Consider the following 26276-nt stretch of genomic DNA (forward strand, 5'->3'; position numbering starts at 1 on the left):
TGCATGAGGTGATGCAGAGGGAGGGTCACTGATTAAGTGAAGCAGTCTTGCAGTAGATGTACTGTGTCTTGCTGCATTGCTTCTGACCCAGGGCAGTGGGTGAGAGATGGGGATAACTTTTCATCCACAAGTGGGAAACAAGGTTAGTGGATGGGAGGGAGTACATGCCTTTTAACTTGGTTACTGTCGCACAAGGCAGTGTATACTCCTTGTGTGTATGTGACCAGTTTGTGTATTTATATATAAACCAAAAGGATTTTTACTCTGAATGAAGGGGTGGTAGAGTCAATGCATAGATCTAGTTTACATACATAGTGGATGTAGAGGTGAATTGTAGTGGAAAGGAGGCAAATAAATGCAAGTTGAATGAAAAGTTTCATGGGCATAAATGCAATAAAGTGTTATTGAAGAGTGATTGTATCCATAACATACATACACACATCAAGGGCTCTTTCCCCCTTACCAGGGAGGTAGCCAAAGTCAAAAGGCATAATTTCACTCATTTCATCCCCACCCATTCCATTCCCATCCACCACCCCTCCCTCCCTCCCTCCCTCCCTCCCTCTCATCTTGGGTCATTACTAGATATAAGGGAGGCTGGAAAAATTTGAATATTCTTGAGCTATAATGTTTGAGAAATATGATGTGGATGTGCTGTGTCTTGTGGCACTGCTTCTGACCCAGGCTAGTGGACAAGATGCAGGGATGACCCGTCATCCAGGTGCCAAGATAAGAGGGAGGGAAGAGTGTGGAGGGGAGTGGAGTGTGATAGGGATGGAATGGGTGGGAGTGGTTTTAATGCATTTGTTTTTTGGCTACCTCCCTTATAAGGGGGAAAAAGCCTTTGGTATATATATATGTATGTATGTGTTACAATATTGGTTAGAGTGAGAAGTATGTAGGGAGGAAGAGAACAGGTGTGGGAAGAGCTGTTAGATAGGGTAGATCAGTTAGTGCTAAGGTACTTTGGGGATATGGAAAGAGGAAAGATGACAGTAAAGTGAGTGGAAAGCAGAAGGGGATGGAGTGAACTTAGATGAAGACTGAGGATAAGGTTGATAGTTGTGATGAAAGGGGTTTGGATGCACAAGGAATTGAAGTGCAAAAATACCCTATTGACAGCTAAAGCATATTATATAGGAATGCAGATAAATACAAATCTTGGTGTACAATGTCTATATATAAAAAAATTCCCCCTCATAAGGGAGGTAGCTATCACTACAAGGAAATGGTTTTGTGCCTCATAGGAGTGCATATCCCCATACAAATGCTGCCTTGATATCAGATATTTCATGTAGTGAGGAACAATGAAACAAGAATCCAATAATGACTAAGACATTTTCTTAATTTCAGAACCTCTTGGAGTCACAGTTTGATACGTATAAAAAGTTCAAAGAAGATTTGAACCAGGCTGGTGCCAAAGAGTTGCGTCTTCAACCCTGTGGGCGAGATAAACACGGGGTGTCGTATTGGTGCCAGCTGGACGAATGTGCCAATCTTCGCATCTACAGAGATGATCAAGATGAGGAAACTTGGACGTTGGTTGCCAAGTAAGTAGAGTCATTCTGTGGGAGATGGGTCATTGAAATTTTATATATATATATATATATATATATATATATATATATATATATATATATATATATATATATATATATCATATATATATATATATATATATATAAAGGCCCTTTCTGCCTCGTTTATTGTCATTGCATATTGTGTTTTAGTAGCGTAGTTTATAGAAATCCTACAGCATGAATAGATTTCAATGGCTAAAATGAAATAAGTGATCAATATATTAGAGCATTGTTGCTGTTTATCTAGGTATATTTTTTAGGTGGCGATAAGATAGTAGCCACTTTCATGTTCTTTCCGTGTTCAGTGTTGCGTGAGAACTTGTGAAGTATCTTCTGATAAGAGAGAGAAAAAATAATAATAGAAAGTTAAGCTGACCATGTCAATCTGGTACCCCAAGTTTCTTGTGCAGGGGACATGTAGCTTCCAGGTAACTGGGAATAACTACCAGATTGGCCCACAAATTATTTCAAGGGAGATATGTTGTGAAATTGTCAGGGTGATATGAAATTAGGGCAGTGTAGATGTTTTTCTATTGCTGCTGCTGCTGTTGTGGTGCATCATTTCATTATTCATTTGCAAGCACTCCCCACTCATGCTTATCTCTTGCCCTCTCCCATCCCTGCTCAACAGACATTCCCCTTATACTTCTTTGTACACAAGGCCCCCTACCCCATCCATTTATTCCATTCTCAGTCTTCCCCATCAACTTCACTTTATCCGCCTCTATCTTCTTCCTATTTTTGCAAGTTTTTCTTCTTTCCATGTGTCCAAACCATCCCAGTGTATAATTACATCTAGCAGACCTGCCACTGGCAAGTTGAATCAAGGGCATGGTTTGCTAAATTCCACCCTACAAAGTCCTCTGTAAGGAGCACAGTCCTAGCCTCCTGATAGGGGGAGTTTTGTGATGTTAAACCGTTTCATCACTACCAGTTCTTTTTCAACCTTTGCTCTCTTCCTTGCTAGTCTATTTCTCAACAGGATGGGAGGAGTTGCCATATAGCAAAGCAGTTGTGGTTGATCAAAGAATGGTTTGGGCATACAAAAAGAATGAGTGAAGAATGACCATCAAAAAAGAATGTGGAAGGCAGAGGTGTATGGTGTAAATTTCAGAGGAAGATAGCCAGGGTGAAGAGGGACATTAGGTGGAAAAATCGGTCTAGTGGGCAAGGAGAAGAGAGAAAGTGTGAATGGATTAGGAATTTACAGCCTGAAGGCATTTCTTGTGTATTCTGTAAATTTTTGAGTGGATGAGTAGGGAGGGTAACCATGTAATAAAGTGGCAGGGGTAAACCAGTTTCAGCTATTAGACCCTGCTGTGGAGGTGCTGTGCCTTGCTGCAATGGTTCTGGCTTGAGCAATGGGCAGGGTGGTGGGGGCGGGCAGGTATGGTTAACCTCTTTGATACGATGATGCCTACGTAGGCATTATGAGGTGCGAGTGGGTATGTGAGAATTCAGGCATTGGTGTCGGGATTATATTTTATATAGTTCTAGCTGAGTTACCTCTGAATTTTGTGAACTGGTTTGATCACGTTTTCTGTGTTTATTATTATTCAGGGTGAAAGAGAATGAGTAATATAGCAATGACTTTACATTTAATAATGTGAGTAGTGTGATGCATTGTACATTAGGCATCCGATGTTGTGTGTGAGAATTTGACTTGTGTTGAAGATGTGAGAGACAAAATTTTTTTTTTTTTTTTTATGGAATGAGTGAAGAAAGATTAGCAAAAGAGTTGAAGAAAGCAGATGGGAATGGTGTGAACTTGAGGGGATGACCGAAGATGAGGTGGATGGATGGTGTGAAAGGGGCTTTGAGCAAGAGGAGAATGTCTGTTGAGCAAGGAAGGGAGAAGGTGGGGGAGAGGGGTGGTGATAGTAGTTTGGTGCAGTCCGAAGGGATTTCTCCCTGTCTTCTCTATTTATATAGAAATAGGTGGAGGCTATGTTCTTTGGCTTGGCCATCTCCCTTTAAGGAGGAAACAGCCTTTTGGTTCATGTAAATACATATTATTTAATTTAATTTTTATTTTAGTCCAAATAAGGGGAGAAGACATTCAGTAGAAATACTTGTATGTAAATGCAGATGATACATTTATAAATTAGGACAAAAGAGTGGGTAATTCTGTATTTACATAAATTAGGACAAAAGAGTGGGTAATTCTTTATTTACGTACATACATGTGCTCATTTATGAATATAGCATGTAAAAGAAGAATTACACTGGCATGCTTGTGTTCAGGACACCATCCAGCATTAAAATAGTACCAACATAGGATAAGACTGGCCACAGATTCAAGTTGCCCTAGATGCAATCATCACACAGAAAACATGGAGCAATTTTTTCTTCAATGTACCACACAAACAACCCCTAGACAACAACACAATATTTCTTCCCTGAGTGATTTATGGGCCTGTCTAGAGGCTGTTGCCAGTTACATAAAGACTGAGGGTCTACTACAAGAGAGACCAAAGGCAGTAGATTCTTTATAAGGGGATGGCTTAGCCCAAATATATACCCATCAAAACTTCTTTGATGTGTGTGGGTAATTTTTGCAACTTTGAGAAATACATTTGATAATTTGAGTGTTCATAGATTTGGATTAGTGTACATATATGCTTGCCTTTGTTCTATTTAGTTTTGGGGATTTACTCCCTTTATATTTTAAAAGTGAAGGGGACTGGGATTGAGGTTGCAGCAGCACAGCTGGGACCTGCCCACATGACTTAGCAGGAAATATATGACCTGTCTCTTTTCCCCACATATGGCAGTGAAGTAAACCTCCTCCTCCTCCTCCTCCTCCTCCTCCTCCTCCTCCTCCTCCTCCTCCTCCTCCTCCTCCTCCTCCTCCTCCTCCTCCTCCTCCTCCTCCTCCTCCTCCTCCTCCTCCTCCTCCTCCTCCTCCTCCTCCTCTTCCTCCTCCTCCTCCTCCTCATCCTCCTCCTCCTCCTCCTCCTCCTCAAATTCTCCTTGTTGCTCTTCCCCATTTTTTTTTCTAATTTCCCTTTCAGATTGATTATAACAACTGTATCCTCCTATTACTAGTTTTCCCTACATACCTTATTGTTAGATTTTAGAACATGTTGATGTATTAGACTTGGTAAGTTTTCCGAGATGTCAGGGAGAGTGCAGAGATGAAGGTGGGGAAGAAGAGAGAGCACGTTTCATGGCAAGTGACCGGGAATAAGTTTTTGATAGATTAATGAAAGGATTTTAGGGACTTGCTACTGTTTTCATTACTGTTAATAATTGTTTAATTGCCTTTGAGATGATGAATTAGAATTTCCATGATTCATATCATTGGAACAACTACTCTATGATGTATTGATTTATGTAGTTGTATGTGTGACTATTTCCTCTGTAGTTGTAACAAAAATTCTCTTTGGGAATTATAAAGAGGAATATATAGTTTACATACGTGACAATGGAGAAGAATTATAAAGAGGAATATAGATTTTACATACGTGAAATGGAGAAGAATGTATAGATTAGGGGCGGACTGCCTGTTCCATGAGAGATGTGCACTGAGGTCTTAGCTTGTTCATGTGGGAATGAGGGAAAGGAATGAGTGTAACAGGAATGAAGGGGATGAGGATGTTCCTTTTGCATGTGAAGCAACTTCATTCATGGATAGTGGTTAGTGTGATGAGTACATCTGAAATGAGATTTTAGCTCATAGGAATACGTAATTACTCCATACTTGCAATAAGAAACATGAAGTTTACTCATTTTAGGTTTTTAGGTACATGTATACATACATATACCAATGGGTTTTTCCCTCTTACAAGGGAGGTAGCCAAGAAAACAAAGTCATAAAATCCATTCCCACCCATTCCATCCCCACATACTCTACTCCCATTCACCTTCCTCCCACTTACCTTGACTCCTCCTGGATGATGGGTCGTCCCTGCATCTTGCCCAGTGCCCGAGGTCAGAAGCAATGTAGCAAGACAAAGCACATTCATAGCAAGGCTGCTTCATTTAATTGTTGACACCCCTTTTCGTCCTCACATGCAGAAAAAGAAAAGACAGAAATTCCTTTGGGCTGCATCAAAAATCATTCAAACATACTCCCACCCCCAACCCCCACCCACTCTCTTATGTGCATCACAGCATCATCCATACACAACCATTTTCCACTCATCCCTATCTTCAGTCTTCTCCCTTCCGTCCTCAACAGACATTCCCCACTTTCCCAGTGTCCCTTTTACCCCATCAACCCATCTCATCCTTGGTCGCCCCCTCATGTTCACTCCTTCCACCTTTCCCTTCCACACATCTTTAATCTTTCTTCACTCATTCTTTCCGTGTGTCCAAACTATCCCAATACTCTTTCATCAACCCTATCTCTCAACTCCCTTTCCATCCCAGCTCTCCTCCTCATCTCCACATTTCTCGCTCTATCCAGCCTAGTAACCCCTACCATACTTCTCTGGCATTTCATCTTAAACACATTCAAACTCCTCTCTTCCTCTCATATGTTCCATGTTTCTGCCCTATACAAGGCTGTTTGGATAATCACTCCTTCATACAATCTCCTCTTAACATCCATTCCCAAATGTCTATTTCTCATTACACTTTTGTCATCCCCCAAGGAATTTACTTCCTTCTCACAATCTACATTTGTAGATAGATTTTGATAATATAAGTTGCCTGTATTTGGTCTTTAGTTGGAATATTTCTTTTTAATGGGTCTATTGAACTTGAACAGGATTGGTATTCATTTACAATTATTGATGGATTCCATTTTGATAACTGGGTCTTACTTTGCAGGAGTAGAGAAGAATTGGTTGCACTTATTGAGGAGCTACAAGCCGCAACCCCACCTGGTGCTAGCAGGGAAGTGTCTGTAGACGGAAGTAGAAGTGGAACTGTCACACCAGTAGGTCTTAGTGAAGCCCCAACACCAGTTGACAGTGCTGTTCCGACGCCAGTCGCTAGTGGTCGAACAAGTCCGGTTATAGTTGATACTGGGCAAGAAAAGGATGAAAAGGAAGAAAAACATTTAGAGAAGTTAGAAGGTAAAGAGGTCAAATTTGAACTGAAGGACGATGAAAATGTAGACACGAAGTTAAAGAAAGTGACCGAAGAGGCATTTACAGAGCCCCCAGCTGCGAAGAGGAGGAAGACACATGATGATAAAGAGGAGGAAGAAGAATCTCCTAAGGAGCTCATTGGACGTATGGATGTTGATGAATTAGCCAAAAAGGAAGTTAATCAAAATAAGGAAGTACCTGAAAGTAAAGTGCAAGTTAGTGAGACCACAGTTAAAGCAGATGTTAAGTTTGATGCTTTGAATAGAAACGAGAAAGTTGATAAAAAGTTGGGTGTTGCAATACCCCCAGTTTCTGCAGATAAAGAATCGAGAGATTTAAGAAAGCCATCTGCATTGGAAGAACATGTATCTAAGAAATTGAAACTGGAATCGAGTAACAGCTTGGTTAAAACAGGCGTTGAAAATGGTACAGTAGAAAAGAAGAAAGACTTAATACCAACTGGAGGCAAAGATGAGGTTAAAATGCAAACTGCAGCTGTTTCTGAAAATAAAAATATAAAAAGGATAGAACCAAGGGTGAAAACCATAGAAGAAGAGCTCTTAGAGAAACGAGAACTTGCAAAAACAAAAGACGAAAGTGGTAGAGGAAGTTTAGATCAGCTACTCCAAGCCAGAACTCAGTTGATAGCGAAGGAGGCACCTAAGGAGAAGGCAAAGGAAAAGGTTGATGAAAAAGGCCAGATATCAGTACAAAAATTGGAAACCACTCCGTTGGCCTCAAAATTATCATCAACCAAAAGTGAAGATTCTTCAAAGAAGGGGATAGAAGTACTTAAGAAAGAAGTAAAACCATCCTCAGAAGAGGCCAAAAATCTTGGGAAGAGAGAGGAGGAAAAGGCTGCATGGAAAAGCGATCAAGAAAAAGGGAGAAGTGAAGTTGGTAAAGTTGCCAGTGGTGGGGCAAAGGAAACACTTGGTAACAAACCGCAGGAGGACATAAAGAAGGAAACAAGTACAAATTTGAAGAAAGATGAAGTAAACAAAAGGGACGAAAAGAACGAGAAAGATGGTCAGAAACGCGATGGAAAAGAGTTGAAAAAGGAAACAAAAACGGAAGTTGGGAAAGATGAGACAGAGAGGAGAGTAGACAACAAATTTGGTCTTGCAAGCACTAACAAAGACGAAAGAGGGCAAGTCAAGGTTGAAAAGCAAGACCAAAAGGTTGAGAAGACAGAAGACAGAAATAGTAAGCAAGCTGTAACAGAACCCAGAAGAGAAGGCACAGGTGTGGAGATGAAAAGTGCAGACAAAAAGAAGACAGTTAATGAACAAGAAGCTAAACCAAGTGGCAAACACACTCAAGATCTTAAAACTGAAACTGGCATGGGAGCAAAAGAACCTGTACTAAATAAAAACGAATCCTCCCAAAAGGATTCTCTCAAACATGTACCATCAACAGCTTCCACAGGAAAAGGTGCATCAGGACCTCTAGACTTGAAGCAGAGTGTAGGAGGAACTCAAGTTAGTCAGAGTTCCACAAAACCTACTTCAACTGGACCTAGTACAGCAGCTTCAGTTGTTAGTACCACTTCTGTTGGTAATAAGGTTCCTCCCAATAAATCTGGTGTTACAGAACCATCTAGCACTGGACAAATTACAAGACCAACTACAACTGCTTCATCAATCAGTCACAAGCCACCAGGGCTAGGCACTACTTCAGGTTCCAGCACCACAAAAGCAAGTGTAACAACATCAGTTACAACAAAACCACAAATTACTGGACCTTTAACTTCAAAGTCTGCTAGTGACCTGGTTACCACAACAGGATCTAGTGTTTCAAAATCTGTCACTGAAGTCAGTACTTTGGGATCTACAAGACCAAGTAATTCAGGCTTTGCCACTGTTGGATCCTCTGATAAAAAGCCAAGCATTGGAGCATGCACAACCACAGTCTCTACAGCATCTAAACCAATTTGTACGGTACCAACTACCGTGGGACTCACTGCAAGAAAGACTAGCACTTCTGAATCCACAAGTTTAGGCATCACTTCACCGCCAAAACCATCCACTGGACTTCTTAGTGCAAAACCTAACACTACAGGAGTACCAGTTACAAAACCTAGCTCTTTAGGATCTCCCACTCCAGGATCTCAGAAGTTGAGTACCACGGAAGCGACGAATGTGGCCTCCGTAGCCTCAAAACCAAATACTGGGGGACCAGTTAACACAAGCAAGGCAGCTGAATCTAGTTCAACAACAATAGGAACTTCAAAACCAAGTATTGTCGGATCAACTGGTACAAAGCCGATAGGAATGGGACCTCTTGGCCCAAAGCCAGATATGGCAGGACCAGCTGCAGGTTCTAATGCTGCAAAGCCAGGAGCAGCTGGATCTGTTGCTGCTAAACCAATGGTCACTGAATCTACTTCAGTATCTAAACCAGCTGTTACTGCGTCTGATACTAGTAAGCCAGTTTTCACTGGGTCTCCTGCAGTACCCGCCACTGTTAAGCCAGTTTTCACTGGATCCCCTGCAGTACCCGCCACTGTTAAGCCAGTTTTCACTGGATCCCCTGCAGTACCCGCCACTGTTAAGCCAGTTTTCACTGGATCCCCTGCAGTACCCGCCACCATTAAGCCAGTTTTCACCGGATCTCCTGCAGTATCCACCTCTACTAAGCCAGCAGTAACAGGGCCACCATCAGGAATTACAACTAAACCAACCACAACTGAATCAACAACTAAACCATCAGTTACTGGACCTACTACGGGACCCACTACAACAAAACCTACTGTTACTGGACCCACTACGGGACCCACTACAACAAAACCATCAGTTACTGGACCTACAACAGGATCCACTACAACAAAACCATCAGTTACTGGACCTACTACAGGACCCACTACAACAAAACCATCAGTTACTGGACCTACTACAGGATCCACTACAACCAAGCCACCAGTTACTGGACCTACAACAGGATCCACAACAACCAAGCCACCAGTTACCGGACCTACTACAACCAAGCCATCAGTCACTGGGCCTACTACTACTAGACCATCAGTTACTGGACCTACTACAACCAAGCCATCAGTTACTGGACCTACTACAGGATCCACAACAACCAATCCATCAATTACTGGACCTACTACAGGATCCATTACAACTAAACCATCAGTTACTGGACCTACTCCAACCAAGCCGTCAGTCACTGGACCTACTACAGGATCCACCACAACCAAGCCAGCTAACACTGGACCAACTACAGGAACTGCAACGGCTAAGCCAGCTACCACTGGATCTGGTTCAGGAACTAGTGCTGCTAAACCAGTTGCGACACAGCCTTCCTCAACAAAAGATGTAGCTACAAAGCCAACTCCCACAACATTAGCTGCAAGCCTTGCCAAGCTACCAACAACAACAACAGGAGGGATTCCTGGTACCACAAAACCATCCACTGGTCCTCAAAATACAACCACAACAGCAAAACCTCCTACAACAGGACCTGGTTCAGGGTCGTCTCTGTTGGGGTCTGGGCCAGGATCTGCAGCAGCTAAAGCAGCAGTAACAGGTGCTCTTGTAAAGCCTGGAGTCACTGGACCATCAACTATAGGTTCTGGAAAGCCAACCTCAACAAGTTCTGGTACTGCCGATTCAACTACTACTACTACTACTACAACTACTTCAAAGCCAGTGTCAGGACCTACCACCAAGGGCCCACTTGAAACGAAAACCAGTTTGCCAGGGCAAGTCACAACTGAATCCACTTCCACAAAAACCACAGCAACAAGTTCTGTAACTAGACCTTCTTTATTGGGAGCAAGTCCTGCAAGACAAGGCAACTTGGGAACTAATGTAAAAGATTCTACTCCTCTCAGCACTAGTTCTCCAACAAAAACCACAGTATCAAATGTTACTACAGCTGCAACAACAAAATATGGTGCTACTGATCCTTCTCAAAAACCAAGTGCTAGAGCTGATGATATGAAAAATAACGAGAAGAACTTGGTTTCAGAAACGAGTGGTTCGAAACCTGGTGTCGAAAAGCCATCAGTTGGAGGCTCAGTTGGTGGGTCCAGTTCTGTAAAAGATACAACAACAACAAAGACTTCGGGATTTGGTGCTGCAAAACCTCCCATTGGATCCACTGGCGCAGGGTCTGCTGCAGGAGCACCTACTTCTGGGACTTCACCCCAGAAGCCTGCATCCATGAAACCAGTCACATCAAGCTCTAATCTTACGCCTAATGTTTCAAAGCCACCAATAAGTAGCTCAGGTCCTGCGGTAACAAAGCCGAGCCTAATGGGAAACGCCCCAACACAAAGCACTAAATCAGACGCAGGAGTACGCCCTTCCCCCTGGCCTAGTTCCAGAGAACCATCTTCGGCAAAGCCTGATATCAAAGGAGATGCATCAAAGAAAGAAGAACAGGAGGCACACACGACACCCAAGGTTACATCTGGACATACTGGTCCAAAACCTGGTCCTCCAGGAACCTCTTCTCACACATCAGGACCCACAGAACAATCTGCTTCCAAAACTGGACCTACACAATCCAGTACTTCAAAACCTAGTTCTATAGGGCCTTCTGCTCCAGGACCACCCTTGGTTCCAAAACCAGGTGCCTTGGGAAGTACAGGACCTACTTCCAGTCCGTTAGGACCTGGAGGTTCTAAACCTGGTCTTTTAGGACCGACACCTAAGCCAAGTGTTACGGGATCCTCTGTTTCTAAATCCAGTCACACAGAATCTGATGCCTCGAAAGCTTCCACAGGATCTACAGCTTCTAAACCAGCTCCTTTAGGGACTGGTGCCCCTAAGCCCAGTCCCACAGACTCTAGTTCTAAGTTAACAAGTACCCCTTTAGCAACCAAAACTGGTCCCTCTGGAATGTGTGCTGTGAAAGCTGATGGATCTAAGGATGCAAAAGCAGATCATAAAGACACTTCTGATGCAAAAGCTGATCTTGCAAAACCCTTATCTACAGAACAGAGTGCTACTAAAGCAGATGCAACAGGACCAGGTACAAAACCAGGACCCAAGACTAGCATTTCGGAACCCCCTACTTCGAAGGCAGGTACCACGGAACTTGCTTCCAAACACGACCTTAAAAGTTCTGCTGGAAGCATGGGTGCAAAACCCGCTGCAGGCGGAACCACTACAAAGACACCCGTCTCTTCAGCATCCATTCCTTCATCGGTGAAGTCAACTGTAGCATCCAGCGATGCAAAATCTGTGTCGGCACCAAGTGCTTCAAAACCTTCTGTAACAGAGCAAAGCAGAATAGGATCCTCAGTCGCTAAACCTACAGTGGCTGAACGTAGTGGAACAGGACTCCCATCCTCAAAACCCACAGGAACAGAACAGAGTAAAACAGGACCTTCTACCACAAAGCCTGGACAGGTTGATGTTCCTAAACCAAGTGTAACAACACCCGTTACTAGTAAACCACAAATGACAGGACCCAAACCCCCAGAACCTGTTACAAAAGGCTCAGGGGTTGGAAACACTTCAGGGTCTACATTGAAGAAACCCACCGAGGAACCTACCTCGTCAGGACCCGGTACTAAACCCTTGGGGGGTCAAGGTATGCCAGCATCAAGCACAGGAACCAGCTCCAAACCCAGTGACTCTAGTACATCAGGGTCCTCCTTAAAACCTCCAGTAACGGCAGGATCTGGAATACAAGGGTCCTTGGCAAAATCAGGCGTAGGAGCTTCAACACCAGGATCAAGTACAAAACCACCAGGATCCCTTCTTGGCAAACCACCTGGAGTAGGGAGCAATCCAGATTCTAGTACAAAATCTCCTGGAGCAGGACTGGGTACATCAGGATCCAGTACAAAACCTCCAGGAACAGGGGTTAGTACACCAGGATCTAATACTAAACCCCCAGGAGTAAGTTCAAGCACATTGGGATCTTCAAAACCTGCAGAAGTGGGACCTAATATGCCCAGTACTACAAAACCATCTGGAGTTCCAGGATCAGTTACAAAACCTGGAAGCGGACCTGCCACGTCAGTCTCGAATACAAAGCCTTCTATAGCTGGTTCGAGTCCTTCAGTACCAACTACAAAACCCTCTGGGGAGCAAACCACCTCACCAGGATTTACAAAAACACCAGTTGTTGGACCAAGCTCTAATGTAAAACCTCCAGGGACTGGGCCAAGCCCATCAGGATCAAGTATAAAGCCACCAGGAGTTGGACCTAGTCCAGGATCTAATACAAGGCCGTCTTTATTGGGGGCAGGTCCACCAGCATCAAGTGCAAAACCATCCAACATGGGAACCACTGGATCAAACACAAAACCTGATGTTGGGCCTAGTACACCAGGGTCTGTGACAAAACCTACTGGAGTGGTGTCTAGTACCTCAGGATCAGACACAAAACCAGGAGGTATGGGACCCAGTACAGTGTCCACAGTTGCAAAACCCACAGGAACAGGACCCGCTGCAACAAAACCTGCAGGAACAGGAGCCACTGTGACGAAACCTACAGGACCAGGAGGCACTGTTACAAAACCTGCAGAAACGGGAAACACAGCAACAAAACCTTTAGGAGCAGGAGCTCCTGTAATGAAACCCACAGTAACAGGATCTACCACGACAAAACCTAGCCTCGTAAGACCTAGTATGGGAGGGCCACCTAGCAATCAGGACTCCTCCACTAACAAACCTGGAACAAAGGAGACTTCATCTGCAAGTGCAACTTCAAGTGGACCAGCTAAACCTACTGTTCCTGAGAAATTAAGTGGGTCTTCGATATCTAGCTCTAGTTCCAGTTCGGGTGGTGCTCAGTCATCAGACAAAGATAACAAAGCGCAAGAAAAGACAAGTGGTAATGTGTCAAAGAAACCACCTGAGAGCTCTTGTACTGCAAAAAAAGATGTAGACACAGTAACAGGTAAGACGTCAGCTTCAAACACAACTGAGACAAAACAAGAAAAGAGTGAGCTACTTGCAGGAAGAACAAAAGAAGGAGATAAGAAAGGAAACCCTAATGTGAAGGATGCAAAACAGGACAAGTCAGAAACTCTGACGACAGGAGCAAAGCAAGATGCCACGAAAACTGAAGGAACAAAACCATCGTTACCAAAATCAGAAGGTAGTAAGCAAGGTCTTAAGCCAGATGACAAATTAAAGGAAGATAGTGGCAAAACAAGTGAAGGTAACAAAAATCAAGGAAATAAGCAAGGGTCTGTGACAAGTGATACATTGGATAAAGAAAAAAGCAGTTCACTGAAAGTGGGAACCTCCAAAGTAGAAGAAAAGGGTACTTTTTTAGGTAAAACTGGAGATTCAGCGAAAAAAGACAGAGATGACAGTAAAAAGGATTTGGGTAGTAGTGATAAGAAAGAAGATGCAAAGAAAGATGAAAAGAAAATTGGTGATGAGAAAAAAGAAAGCCCAGGCATGGGTAGTTTATCAAAAAGTACAGGTTTTGGCACAAAAACAGAAGAAAAACAGAAAAGTGAAAAGGGTCAAGAAAAAACCAAGGAAGAGCCAAAATCTAAAGACACTAGTGGACAGAGTAGTAATAGTAAGGATGGAGTACAGAAGAAAGCTGAGGATGAAAAGGATAAACCAAAATCGTCTTCAGTTGAAAGCAAGACCGGTCAGAGTTCTAGTGCTCCAGGTGCTGGTGCTGATAGGTTAGGGAAGGAGAAAGTGGGAGACAAGTCTGGGGTTAGTGAAGCTATTGAAGAACCAGTGATGCGAGTGACGGGGGAAGGTGAGGGAAAGTTGTGTGAAGCAGGTAATCCCTGGTATGACTCTGCAGTGGACAATGAGACACTGAGTGCTTCTTTTGTTTGGGGAAATGGTTCAGAGACTGTAAATAGATTTGTAGTGAAACCGTGGTGGGAATGCTTTGGTGGCAGTTCTTGTACAAAGGGTGTTGTGGATGATCATTGTGATGATGAAGTTGAAGAAGCAGTTATGTACTTTTGGGGAGAAGGTTGTGGTGCAGAGTGTGATGCTGGCAACGATGGGAATGGGGATGACAGTGCCCAGACCAGTCAGTCAGGGAACACCAATGCAGAAAATACAGCCAATGCTACTTCTGCTTCGTCACCCCATCACTTGAAAGGGCAGAAGGAAAAACCCGCAAATAGTGATTCTTTAGAGTCTAGTAAAGTGACAAGTACTGAGAACAAAGTCAATGGGTTAGAAAGTCAAGAAGACACAAAGACTGAAGGGGAAAATTGTAATGCATCTAATAATGGTGTAGTGCCAGAACATTCCAGTGTAAATGGCCAAGAAAGTGATAAAAGTGATAACAGAGGGAAGGAAAATAAAGAAAGTGCAATAAGTGCAAGGGAAGCCAGAAGAAGGGGAAGGAGTAATGAATTGGAAGTGGAAGTGAGCTCGAGACGAGGAAAGAAAAAGAAAGACGAGGACAAGGATGAGGATATGGAGACTGAGGAAATGGAAGAAGAGAGTGAGATTATAACAAGAAAGGAAAGAAGAGGTAGAAATGCCAGGACACGAACAAGAAGTTTTAAGGCATCGGAGAGCGAAGAAGAAAGCGAAGAAGACATAACACGAACGCCCTCAGGTCGAGGACGAGGAAGAGGCAGAGGAAGAGGAAGTGCCACAAAAGCACCACCAGAGGGTAGGCAGCAATATTTGTTTTTAGAGTTACGGGGTATTGTCTAGATAAGTTGTTATTATTGATTATTGAATTTGTTTATATCTAGATTTCCATTTTTACCTCTTGCAAAGGATTACAAAGGCAGAGCATGCCAACAGGAGACCTTTTGGTCCATATCTAGGTTGGATGCGAAAAAAAAAAATCATAATAATAATAAAATAATAAATAAGAACTATAATAATGTAAATAACAAATAAAATACATGAATAAATGCATAGGTATAGTTAAATAATAAACAAAGGTAAATAGGAAATAGTAATAAATTGACATATAACTAATAATAAATGAAAATCAAACAGACAAATGATAATAAAACAAAAACAAATAATATAAAATAAATTATAATCATTACAGCATCTTGCTTAGGTGTTTATCTAAATGATTCTTAAAGCTTCGAACTGAACTACATTGCACTACCTGTGCAGGAAGTTTATTCCATTCATTAACTACACGGTTGGCAAAGTTGTTTCTACCTACTTCCAAATATGTAAACTCATTTCCTCCCCACTGTATCAAATTTGATACACTTAGGATTTTGTTTTTACAAATGCTAGGTGATCTTATTCAACTTGAGGAACTCCTGAGCTTGAATGTGATATAACTGTGAAACCTGTCATAACCCACTTGCACCCAGTGTATCATGTGTGATACAAAGAGGATTCTGTTTTGGTTAACACCAGATAATTTATTCAGCTTAGAATTCAAAGATGAGAGAGTGCTAAAGATAGAGGTAAACGAGGAAATGGTGCAGACTGAAGGGATGTTCTTGTTCCATAAATTTCTCAGATCGATGAGGTTGGGAGGGGAAATTGTGGGAATAAACCAGATCTGGCTGTCTAGCCCTGCTTTTGAAAGTTGTTGTTTGCTGATGACACTGCATTTGTGGCAGGATCAGAGGAGGGATTAAGGAAGTTAGTGACGGAGTTTGGGAAGGTGTGCGAAAGAAGGAAGATGAAGATGGAGATAAATGTGGGTACAAGGGGAGAGGATGGTAGCAAATTACAAGTGAATATTAAGGGAGAGAGGCTGGAGGAAGTGGATAGCTTTAGATACTAGGATGCATTTGTGGGAGGAAAGGTAGGAGTGGAGTTAGAACGTAGATTGAGAGAAGCAAGTAAATGCCTTGGGGGGATTAAAAAGTATAATGAGAAATAGACATTTGGGTATGGATGCTAAGAGTGTGAAAGGATAATTGTGCCAACAGCACTGTATGGGGCAGAAACATGGAATATAAAAGAGGAAGAAAGGAAGAGTTTAGATATGTTTGGATGAAATGCCTGAGAAGTATGGTGGAGGCTGGATAGAGTGGAAAGGGAATTTGGAAATAGGGTTGATGAAAGTGTATTGGAATAGTTTGGACACATGGAAAAAAATGAGTGAAGAAGATTAGTAAAAAGGTTGTGGAAGGCAGAGGTAGAGGGAGTGAACATGAGGGGTCAACCAAGGATGAAATGGATGGGGTGAAAGGGCCATTGGGAAAGAGGGGAATGTCTGTTGAGGAAGGAAGAGAGAAGACAGGAGATAGGGGTGAGTGGAGAATGGTTGTATAGATGATGTAATGCATGGAAGGGAGTGGGTGGGGGATGGGGGGGTGATGGAGTATGTGCGAATGATATTTTGATGCAGCCCGAAGGGATTTCTCCCTTCTATTTTTCTGCATGAGGGGATGGAGAGTGGGGTTGCTGATTAAATGAAGCAACCTTGCTGTGGATGTGCTGTGTCTTGCTACATTGCTTCTAACCCAGGGTAGTGGGTGAGATGCAGAGATGACTAATCATCCAGGAGGAGCTAAGAAAAGAGGAAGGGAGTATGTGAGGATGAAATGGGTGGGAGTGGATTCATGCCTTTGACTTTGGCTGTCTCCCTTGTTAGAGGGAAAAAGGCATTGTTATATGTATGTATGCTTTATACAATAAGAATTGTCATCTCGTTACACGGATTGGAGAACCTGCAGCTCCATAGTGCACTGCCATTGGTCCTTGGGGCCTCCCACAGATCTCTCCAGGAAAAATGTTGGACTGTTGTTTGTGTTGTATTGGTGTGGGACTCTTTGTTACTGGCTGGAAATAGGAGGGGGCAATTGTCAGATGTCAGTTCTCCATGTATGAAAGGGGTAAGAAATATAGTTGAAATTGATAGAAAGATCTTGGGTCCAGTCTGGAGATTGAGTGTCTGTTCCTCAGGGCTGCACCTGATGGAGATGAGCAGGTTGATGGGTTTTGAAAATGGGTAGCTTTGCTGTCCATCTTATAGGACCACCACAAGCAGGTATTTGTTATTGCTCCTTGGTTAGTACTAGGAAAATTATATTACAAATGAAAAGAAGATATACATGGGTGGGCAAATCATCATAGAGAGAAACTAGGCTAGGTGGCATGGGGAATTATTGCAGGTGTGGTCAGCCTACCCTGTGTTTAGAATCTAATTTTGATATGTGCTTATAAAAATACCCAATTCATGTAAACCTTGATTAAGATTTATATACATTAGCTACATTTGATTAAAGTACATTCCTCTATAACAGTGTTGTTATGAATAATGGCTTTAGCATTCTCCCAAGCCACTTGGTGATTTAATTGACTAAAATGTGTAAATATACCACAGGATTGATTTCCATCTCATGACATATTTCTGTTGAGCAAACCAAACTTTTAATTAGTTTAGCAGTTTGACCAGTATAGAAGTTAGAGCACATTTTAAATTGAAAGTTATGTACATAAACTTTTTGACAGTTTGCTGAATGATTTATGAGTAATTGTCAAACTGTATAAGGATACTTAAAGTCTTCAATATGAGTTAAATTCTGATGTGCAGCATTAGATGCCTGATGTATGATGATGTATCATAATATTTATGTTATGAAATATAAAGTCACTGCTGATTTACTTGTTCAATTTCACGATGAGAGTAATAATAAACACAGAAAATGTGATCAAGTTAGTTCAGAGAATTGAGGGGTCATTTAGCTACAGCTACAAAATAAATGTATTCAGGAAACCAATGCCAACATCCTTGTATACCCACTTATTGTTGTATGAAAGAGGTTAAAAAATATTAACATTGAAACATTTAAACGGTTTAGGGACACCAACCAAATTTTCTTGATACAGTAAAAGGTTGTTTTTAACAAATGTTTATTTTGTCCAGGGGTTGTAATAGGAAACTCTTAGGGTATTTTATTTTAGATTTAGTATTGTATTACTGCTATTATATTTAATATATTATCATATAGATGTAGTATTGTGTGGTGAGCAAGGAAGGGATGGGGCAGGGGATGGGAGGGAGTGGGGAGTGTATGTTTGACACAGCCCGAAGGAATTTCTTTATGTTTTCTCTATTTTCTGCGTGAGGGGACGGAGAGGGGGTCGTTGATAAAGCAAAGCAGCCTTGCTCTGGATGTACTGTCTTGCTGCATTGTTTCTAACCCAGGCAGTGGGCAGGTGACAGGGATGACCTTTCATCCACAAGGAACTAAGATGAGAAAGAAACAAGGGTGGTGGATGGTAGTGGATTGGGTGGGTGTCTTTGACTTGGCTACCTTCCTCATAATGGGGAAGAAGCCCTTGATATACTGTATATATAGATAGAATCATATTTTTAATATCCTCATCACTGTATTCAGACATATTAGAAATGTTTATAATATCGGAATTGAAATTTTGTACTGTAAATACTAAATTGATACTTCCTTGAACTTTTTGATGATTAATAGATACTTCATAGAAATATATAGTTTGAAAAAAAAATACAACCTCAGCCAAAATAAATGTATGCTTATTAAAACCTATTGATTCAACTGTATTAACCCCTTCCATACGGTGCCGCACACGTAGGCGGCATGAGGAGCAAGTGGATACGCAAGGCTGCCATATCGGCGTCTTGATTATATTTATTGTAGTTGCCCCTGCATAATGACAAACTCTCTAAACTGTCTTCATGGTTATCAAAATTCATGGGTGAAAGAGAGAACGATCAATATAAGAGGTGACTATATTTTATGATGCGAGTATTATTACGACACATCGTACGTCTGACAGCTAATGCTGCCCGTGAGATTTTGAACCGTACTGAAGAGGTTAAGAAAATGAAGAACAATCTGGGCCATTGTATTGGAGAAAGCATGATGCCCAAAAGGGTTGTGTAAATAAAATTTCTTGTAAAATGTGCAGCCAGTTTTATGTTGGTCAGACTGTTAAACCATGTGGGATTGATCAACATGAAAAATATGTTAGAGGTGGAAATCAATCAAGTGGTATTTTACTTTTAAAAAAGTTTAGCGAAGTTGATTGGGAGAATGCTATAGTCATTACTAATAGTGTCAGTATTGTAGAGAGGAATTGAATTGGACATAATTTAACCAAATGTAGCAAAGATGTAAATGTGAATCTTAATTAGTGTGTATAAATTGGATAATTTTATATGTAAGGAAATATGAAATAGGTTTTAAATATATATATGCAAGTTGACTTCAGCACCTTGCCATGACCTTCCACACCTATTCTTGTTTCATTCCATGTTGGTGTGCTTACCCATATTTATTTTTCTTATTTGTATTATCGCTCTTCCTGTACCAAACATTGAATATGTCATGATACGAAAGAGGTCTGCTTCATTAGTTTAACTTATGTTTAACATAGTGAAATGTTTAATAATGATGATCGACTGTCACTCCAGGTAAAGGTTCCACGAGACCAAAAATTAAAAGTTTGAAAATGGAGTGAAAGAGGAGGTTGCATGACAGGCAGTATTCAGAAGGAGTGATAATAGAAATCTGTTTTCAGTGGTCTTAATCTTTCTTATAAGGAAGGGGTGTCAAACTCAAATCCTTTCAAGAGCCAATTATTCATTTGGTTATGGTCTCGAGGCTCATAAAAGTTGAAAATTAATAAATAGAAATAAAAACCAAAAGTTATTATGTCTCGTCTTAACAGTTTAGTTACAGTTTCCTCAGTTATAACAATTATAGTAATTCTAGTTAAAAATCTCGTCACTATGCAGGCCACTTACGATCATTCCATAGGCCAGATGTGGCCTGCGGGCCATGGGTTTGACACCTCTGTTATGAGGGGGTAGTCTAGTCAAGTTTACTTTATGTTGCAGCATTGAGGGAGAAAAATACAAGAAGAGGGAGGGTCTAGTTTCCATTTTCCAGCCTGTTAGTTGCAATTTATGACATGCAAGGAATTACAGTGGTGGTATTCATGCCCTATAAGGAGAAATGAAGAGGTGAAGTAATAAAGAAGGATTTAAGGAAGGTAGAAAGGAGAGATAGTCTTTAATCCTTAAATGATGTGTGACAGGGGTCATAAAACTTGCCAATAGCCAATAGGGGGTCAAGTTTGTTGTGTGGGAGACTAGAATGACCTACGATGAGCACCTGCAAGTGTTGGTTCTAAAGACAGATATCAGATTCATCTAGCCACCTGTCTTCAAAACATGTCAACACCCTTACACTTGGTCTCAAAACTGAAGCCAAGATTTGTCCATGAATTTCAGTTCTATTTCCTTCACCTTTTCACATAAGAAGAGCTGGCAGCTGGTGACTGACCTCTCCTACTACAACAGACTGGTACAATATAATCTTACACAAATACAATACAGACAGGCCTTTTGCTAGTAAGACCAATGGCAATGGATTGACTGAATACAACAAGGACAACAGATTTATGTTACTGACCAGATATCTGTAGGAGGGGTCAGGGACAGGCTTGTCACTCTAGGGCTGTGAGGTATTTAGTCAGTGAAACTGGGGTCACATGATGATGATTGGAGCACTGGATATAGAAGTTAATTATAAAAAAAAAGTAGGTATTTGAGTGGGATGAAAAGTGTTAGAGGAAATGAAGTATTTTGGGGTGAATACTAAAAAGGGATGAGTGCCAGTAAGCGGTCCTTTGAAATGGATGTTGAGGAGAATCACCTCCCTGCCATCTGTCTACATAACCCATGAACACCGTCACCTTCATCCGAAGGTGCAGCCCTGAGGGTCTGGCACTCAATCTCTGCATTGACTTGAGATATCTCTTAACTTTGATTGTATTTCCTCCATCCTTTCACAGAAGGAAAGCTCACAATTAGTTACTACTCCCATTCTACTACTAATATAAAAGCAATGAGGATGTTGCGGGTTTCCAGTATTTGAAAAATTGAGGCTATAGTTAATATTAATGTAAATGATGGTAATGGTGGAGGGAAAAGATTCATATAGTTCATCATATAACAGTATAACTTTAGACCTTTTGTTGGAGTGTCACTTTAAGAACTTTAGACTTGGCCTGCATTAACCCCTTCCATACGGTGCCGCACACGTAGGCGTCATGGACTTGGATCTCGGTGGCAGCAGCCAATGCCAGCCGTACGACGTGTCGCAATAATACTCGCATCATAAAATATAGTCACCGCTTATATCGATCGTTCTCTCTTCACCCGTGAATTTTGATAACCATAGAAAATACGATTACAAAAGAATTAGAAAGAATGTCATTATGGAGGGGCGACTACAATAAATATAATCAAGACGCCGATATGGCAGCCTCGCGAATACACTCGCTCCCCATGACGCCTACGTGTGCGGCACCGTATGGAAGGGGTTAAGTGATTGCAATAAGAAGTTATTCCTCAGAGGGATTGAGTGTATCTCAACTTGTTGAGGACTGGTGACACACTACACTGGGAAGAATTTTGGTTTCTTAATGTAGATGTTCTATTGTTGTATTAGTGCAGCCAGTAGTTATTATTAGTGCTTTATTTCATGTTATAGGATATGTCTGTTTTCGTAATTGTTGGATACTATCATATGGATATAGACTTAAATGGGGTCACATGAAGATTTGTCACCCCAGACTTCGACAGGGTGGCAATTCTTCATGTGGGCTATTGTAGGGTGACAATTCTTTATGTTGGCCATCCTGGGTTTACAATTCTTAAGTTGATGACAATAAGTATAACCCTCATTCAACCTAATCTAACCTAACCTAATCTTTATTCAACTGTTGATATGTGGCACACTGGGGTGATAGTTCTTCAGGTGGGATCTCATGGGGTGACGATTCCACATGTGGGCGTTCTTGGGTGACAATTCTTCATGTGGGCATTCTGGGTTGACAGTTCTTCATGTGACCCCTTAAATGTTGTTCTTATGAGTTGTATATGTACAATAATGACTGGTTCATTCTGCTGTCCAAGTCATATGCCTGCAACTGTTAGAGTATGTTGTTCTTGTTCGTCTTCACTGTCAAGTCTTGTGTTTGGAGTGAGGGTTGTATTATATGTGAGGTCAAGAAATTGATTAATTGTTGCCTCAGGTTTCACTAAATAGAAAACCCATATCTCTCCAGTGGCTGGCAGTGGTCCTTGGACCCTCCTTTAGATATCTTTAGAAAGAAATTTTGGACTGTAGTCTTGTTGTATTAGGCTCTTCAATATAAGTCAAGTTTTTGTGTGCAGCATCAGATGCCCGATGCACAATGATGCATCACAATACTTGCATTATAAAGTATAAAGTCACTGCTGATTTACTCATTCTCTGCCACTCTAAGTATTAATAAACACAGAAAACATGGTAAGGCTAGTCACAGAATTTGGGGGTTACTCAGCTACAAAAAAAAAAAAAAAAATGTAATCAGGATGCCAACACTGGCATCCTCGTATACCCCACTTGTGCCTCATGATGCTTACATAGGTTAATGTGGCAGTTTCCATGTTGCTGGATGAATGTGGTAGGGGGAGGCGAGCAGTCACTGGTGATTAGCTCTCACTGTGTGGAAAAGCATAAGAAATACAGTTGAAGTTCTTCAAGTTGATAGAAAAATATCTTGTGACCAGTCAAGAGACTGTTATGCTAATGGAGGTGAGGAGCTTTATAGATTTTGAAAATGGACAGTTTCATTGTCCATCTTGCAGGACCACATGTTTCCGGGACCGCATATTGTAGGGTTTGTATCCATTGGGATAAGTTGACTGTTCAATCTGACCTTTGGGTATTTGTTGCGTTCATGGTAATGTTGGGCCAAGCATTGTCATTAAGGACATGGGCCCTTGGTGATGTTTACCCGACCACCCTGTGGAACGTAGGGAATGACTGCCTTTTGGTCCTAATGACTTAAGGAGACCTTTGAATCTGGATTGTTGTTCATTGAAAGGGGACCATGAATTGTCACTAGAATTTCAAATGTCTGGAAAATGGAGTTTCAAAATTTTGACCATAATGAATGATGAAATCTCATTTTTTTTTGCTTATTTTCTTATGTCTCTGCTTTATTGTGTGGGCATCTAATGTATCATTCTCATATATTTGAATTCAAGTAATGTAACACTTATTATATTTTTTATTGAACAGCAACAAGACAGAGATCTGCTCGTATTGCCAAAATCCGAGAAAAGGAAGAAGAAGAAAGAAGAGAGCTTGAAGCTCTAAGGTTGAGACAGCTTGCTGAGGAGAATAAGTTAAGAGAATTAAAGAAAAAAGCAAGGGATGAAAGACGGGTGAGGTGTTTTTGTGTTTGTGTAACTATTACTGTTTTTAGAACATTATGATGAAAATGTATAATAATAAAGGGTAAGTTTTCAGAAGTGGGATACTAAAGATGAATTTTGATTAAATTGTTTTCTTTAATTGTGTTTTAGATGCAGAGAGAAATGAAAAAGCGAGGAAGAAAAGAAAAGAAAGAGAAGAGGGTATGTATCTTGTGTCTTGTATCTATGTATATATTTTCTGAGTGACTACTTACATTGTGTTTTATTTATCATAGATGTCTTTTTTAACTTTCATGACCAGTACTCTGTGATAACTTGTTGTTTTTGTTAAATTGTAGTCTGTTAATGGTGTGTAAGGAAAGATAAATTGGTTAAGTTACCACCTGTACAGATGCATTGAATGTGTATGTGTGCATAGATGTAAAATTATATGTATGGGTTAGGGGAAGTATGCATGTATATATATGTATTTGTATGTAGATGTATGTATTAAATTATGCTGGAGAAAATGATAGCCATCCTTTTGATGGCACAAGAGAAATGATGATTCAAGATTCACAAACCAGAAACCTGTAACTCAAAAGTGAGTGGTAAAGGTTTTTGAAACATTTCATGGATCTTTGGGAAGAGACATGGGTCTGTTGTCTGCATTTTAGTAATGTGGGGCATTTTGTATATTACTGGGAATAAGTAAGAGGAGAATGGGAGCTGTCACCAACTGTTAGCTCTTATTTGAATAGATGGAAGAAGTATAGCACAGTGTTAGATACCTTGGGCATGGTCTGGAGATAGTGTCAGCCCCTTGGTGCTGCATCTCCAGATGGGTTGAGTGTGTTGACAAGGTTTTAAGATGGGTGATAGGGAGATCATTCTTTCTGATCTATCTTGCAAGAACACCACATGCAGGTTCTTTTTCATTGGTCATGTATGAGAGGAATAAATGAGATAACAGTTCATGTTTATAACTAACCGTGTGGACTCTGTTCTTTCAGGATAAAGAAAAGAAGAAGAAAAAGAAAAAAAAGAGAGGGAAGAAGAGGAAACCACAATCTAATGATCCATGGGCAAACTCGTCTTCTTCCAGGTAAGTGTATATAAACGTGTGAGGAGGTCGGAGCAAAAATCTGAGTGGGTTAGAGCGTTACTGTTTGTGGTGGAGGTTAGATGCAGAGTTAGTTTGAATCCTGCCGAGCAAATGCCCAAACCATCCCAGTCAGACACCTGCATATACATACATACATATACCAAGGCTTTTTCCCCCCTTCAAGGGAGGTAGCCAAAAAGAAAAAGGCATAAAATCATTCCCACCCATTCCATCCCTAAATACACTCCACTCCCCTCCACCCTCCCTCTTATCTTAGCACCTCCTGGATATAGAAACCCAAATCCTCCCAATAGAACATGTGAAAATGATTACATACATATACCAAAGGCTTTTTCCCCCTTACATGGGAGGTAGCCAAAAAACAAAGGCATAGAAACCACTCCCACCCATTCCATCCCCTACCTACTCCACTCCCCTCTACCCTCTTCCCTCCCTCTTATCTTGGCACCTCGTGGATGATGGGTCATCCGTGCATCTTGTCCACTCTGTTGCTATCATTTTCTCTTAAAAGTAAAGGCATAAGAGAAAATGATAACAATGTAGATTTAACACTAGCACCCTTAACATCACACACCTTCCACACTACATCTCACAAGCACTACCAACAGAATGCAATAGAAATGTTACACTAGCAATGTACTACTTTAACATTTATGACAACCTATACCACACAAAACATTCATACAAAAACACAATACATACTCAGATTACTAAACAAGCCCTTCAAGACAGATCAACAAACTTGATATTCCACCAGCATCCTCTGGACATAAGCCCCACAGAAAAAAAAAAAAAAACACTTATCCAGTTTTGAAACACAACAAACACAAAATAACTTTTATGTGAAAAGATGTATTTCATAGAAACAGTAGTAAATACATACATATACCAAGGGATTTTTTACCCTTACAAAGGAGGTAGCCTAAGTCAAAGGCATAAATCCACTCCCACCCATTTTGACCCCACCTACTCCATTCCCATTCACCACCCCTACCATACTTCTCAGGCATTTCATCTCAAATGCATTTAAACTCCTCCTCTCTTCCTCTCTTGTGTTCCATGTTTCTGCCCCAGTCTATTGAGACAGATTAATCAAAAACAGTATTTCTAATTTTTATTGTAGTTTGTGGTTTTATTACTTATTTGATTCTGTAATTAATTTTTTCTTTCATAATATTCTAGCTCTAACCTATCCATGAATCCACAGTACCAGTTCTGATGAAGAGGACGAAGATGAATTTGGTGATGATGGTGAGGATGAAGAACTGATATTCCACAGTGATCATGAGTTCTCACCCGAGTCCGATTTAGGGGAAGAAGATGTGCAACCTGTCAGGAGGGCCAGGACAGCTAAAATTAGTAAGTATTTGTGAGGAAACATATAGTAATTATTAACTCCTTCATTGTGGTGATTTTCCCTTTGTTGAATAAAAGTGATTTTATATTAATTAGAATTGAATCTCA

The 26276-nt window shown here is 41.1% G+C and overlaps 1 protein-coding gene across 3 annotated transcripts in view; it reads left to right on the forward strand.

Annotated features, from left to right (window-relative positions):
• Positions 1 to 26276, forward strand: part of LOC143039515 (uncharacterized) — an 83852-nt gene that overhangs the window by 11462 nt on the left and 46114 nt on the right. For all 3 annotated transcript variants that reach the window (XM_076209671.1, XM_076209672.1, XM_076209673.1), the window contains exons 3-8: positions 1354 to 1550; positions 6357 to 15193; positions 23571 to 23716; positions 23858 to 23908; positions 24700 to 24791; positions 26020 to 26171. In XM_076209671.1, coding sequence (XP_076065786.1) covers positions 1354 to 1550; positions 6357 to 15193; positions 23571 to 23716; positions 23858 to 23908; positions 24700 to 24791; positions 26020 to 26171 — 9475 coding nt within the window. The remainder of the gene's footprint in view (positions 1 to 1353; positions 1551 to 6356; positions 15194 to 23570; positions 23717 to 23857; positions 23909 to 24699; positions 24792 to 26019; positions 26172 to 26276) is intronic.

The sequence above is a fragment of the Oratosquilla oratoria genome, chromosome 26 (genome assembly GCF_046742065.1).
Source record: "Oratosquilla oratoria isolate Oo_2021 chromosome 26, ASM4674206v1, whole genome shotgun sequence".
Lineage (NCBI taxonomy): Eukaryota > Metazoa > Arthropoda > Malacostraca > Stomatopoda > Squillidae > Oratosquilla > Oratosquilla oratoria.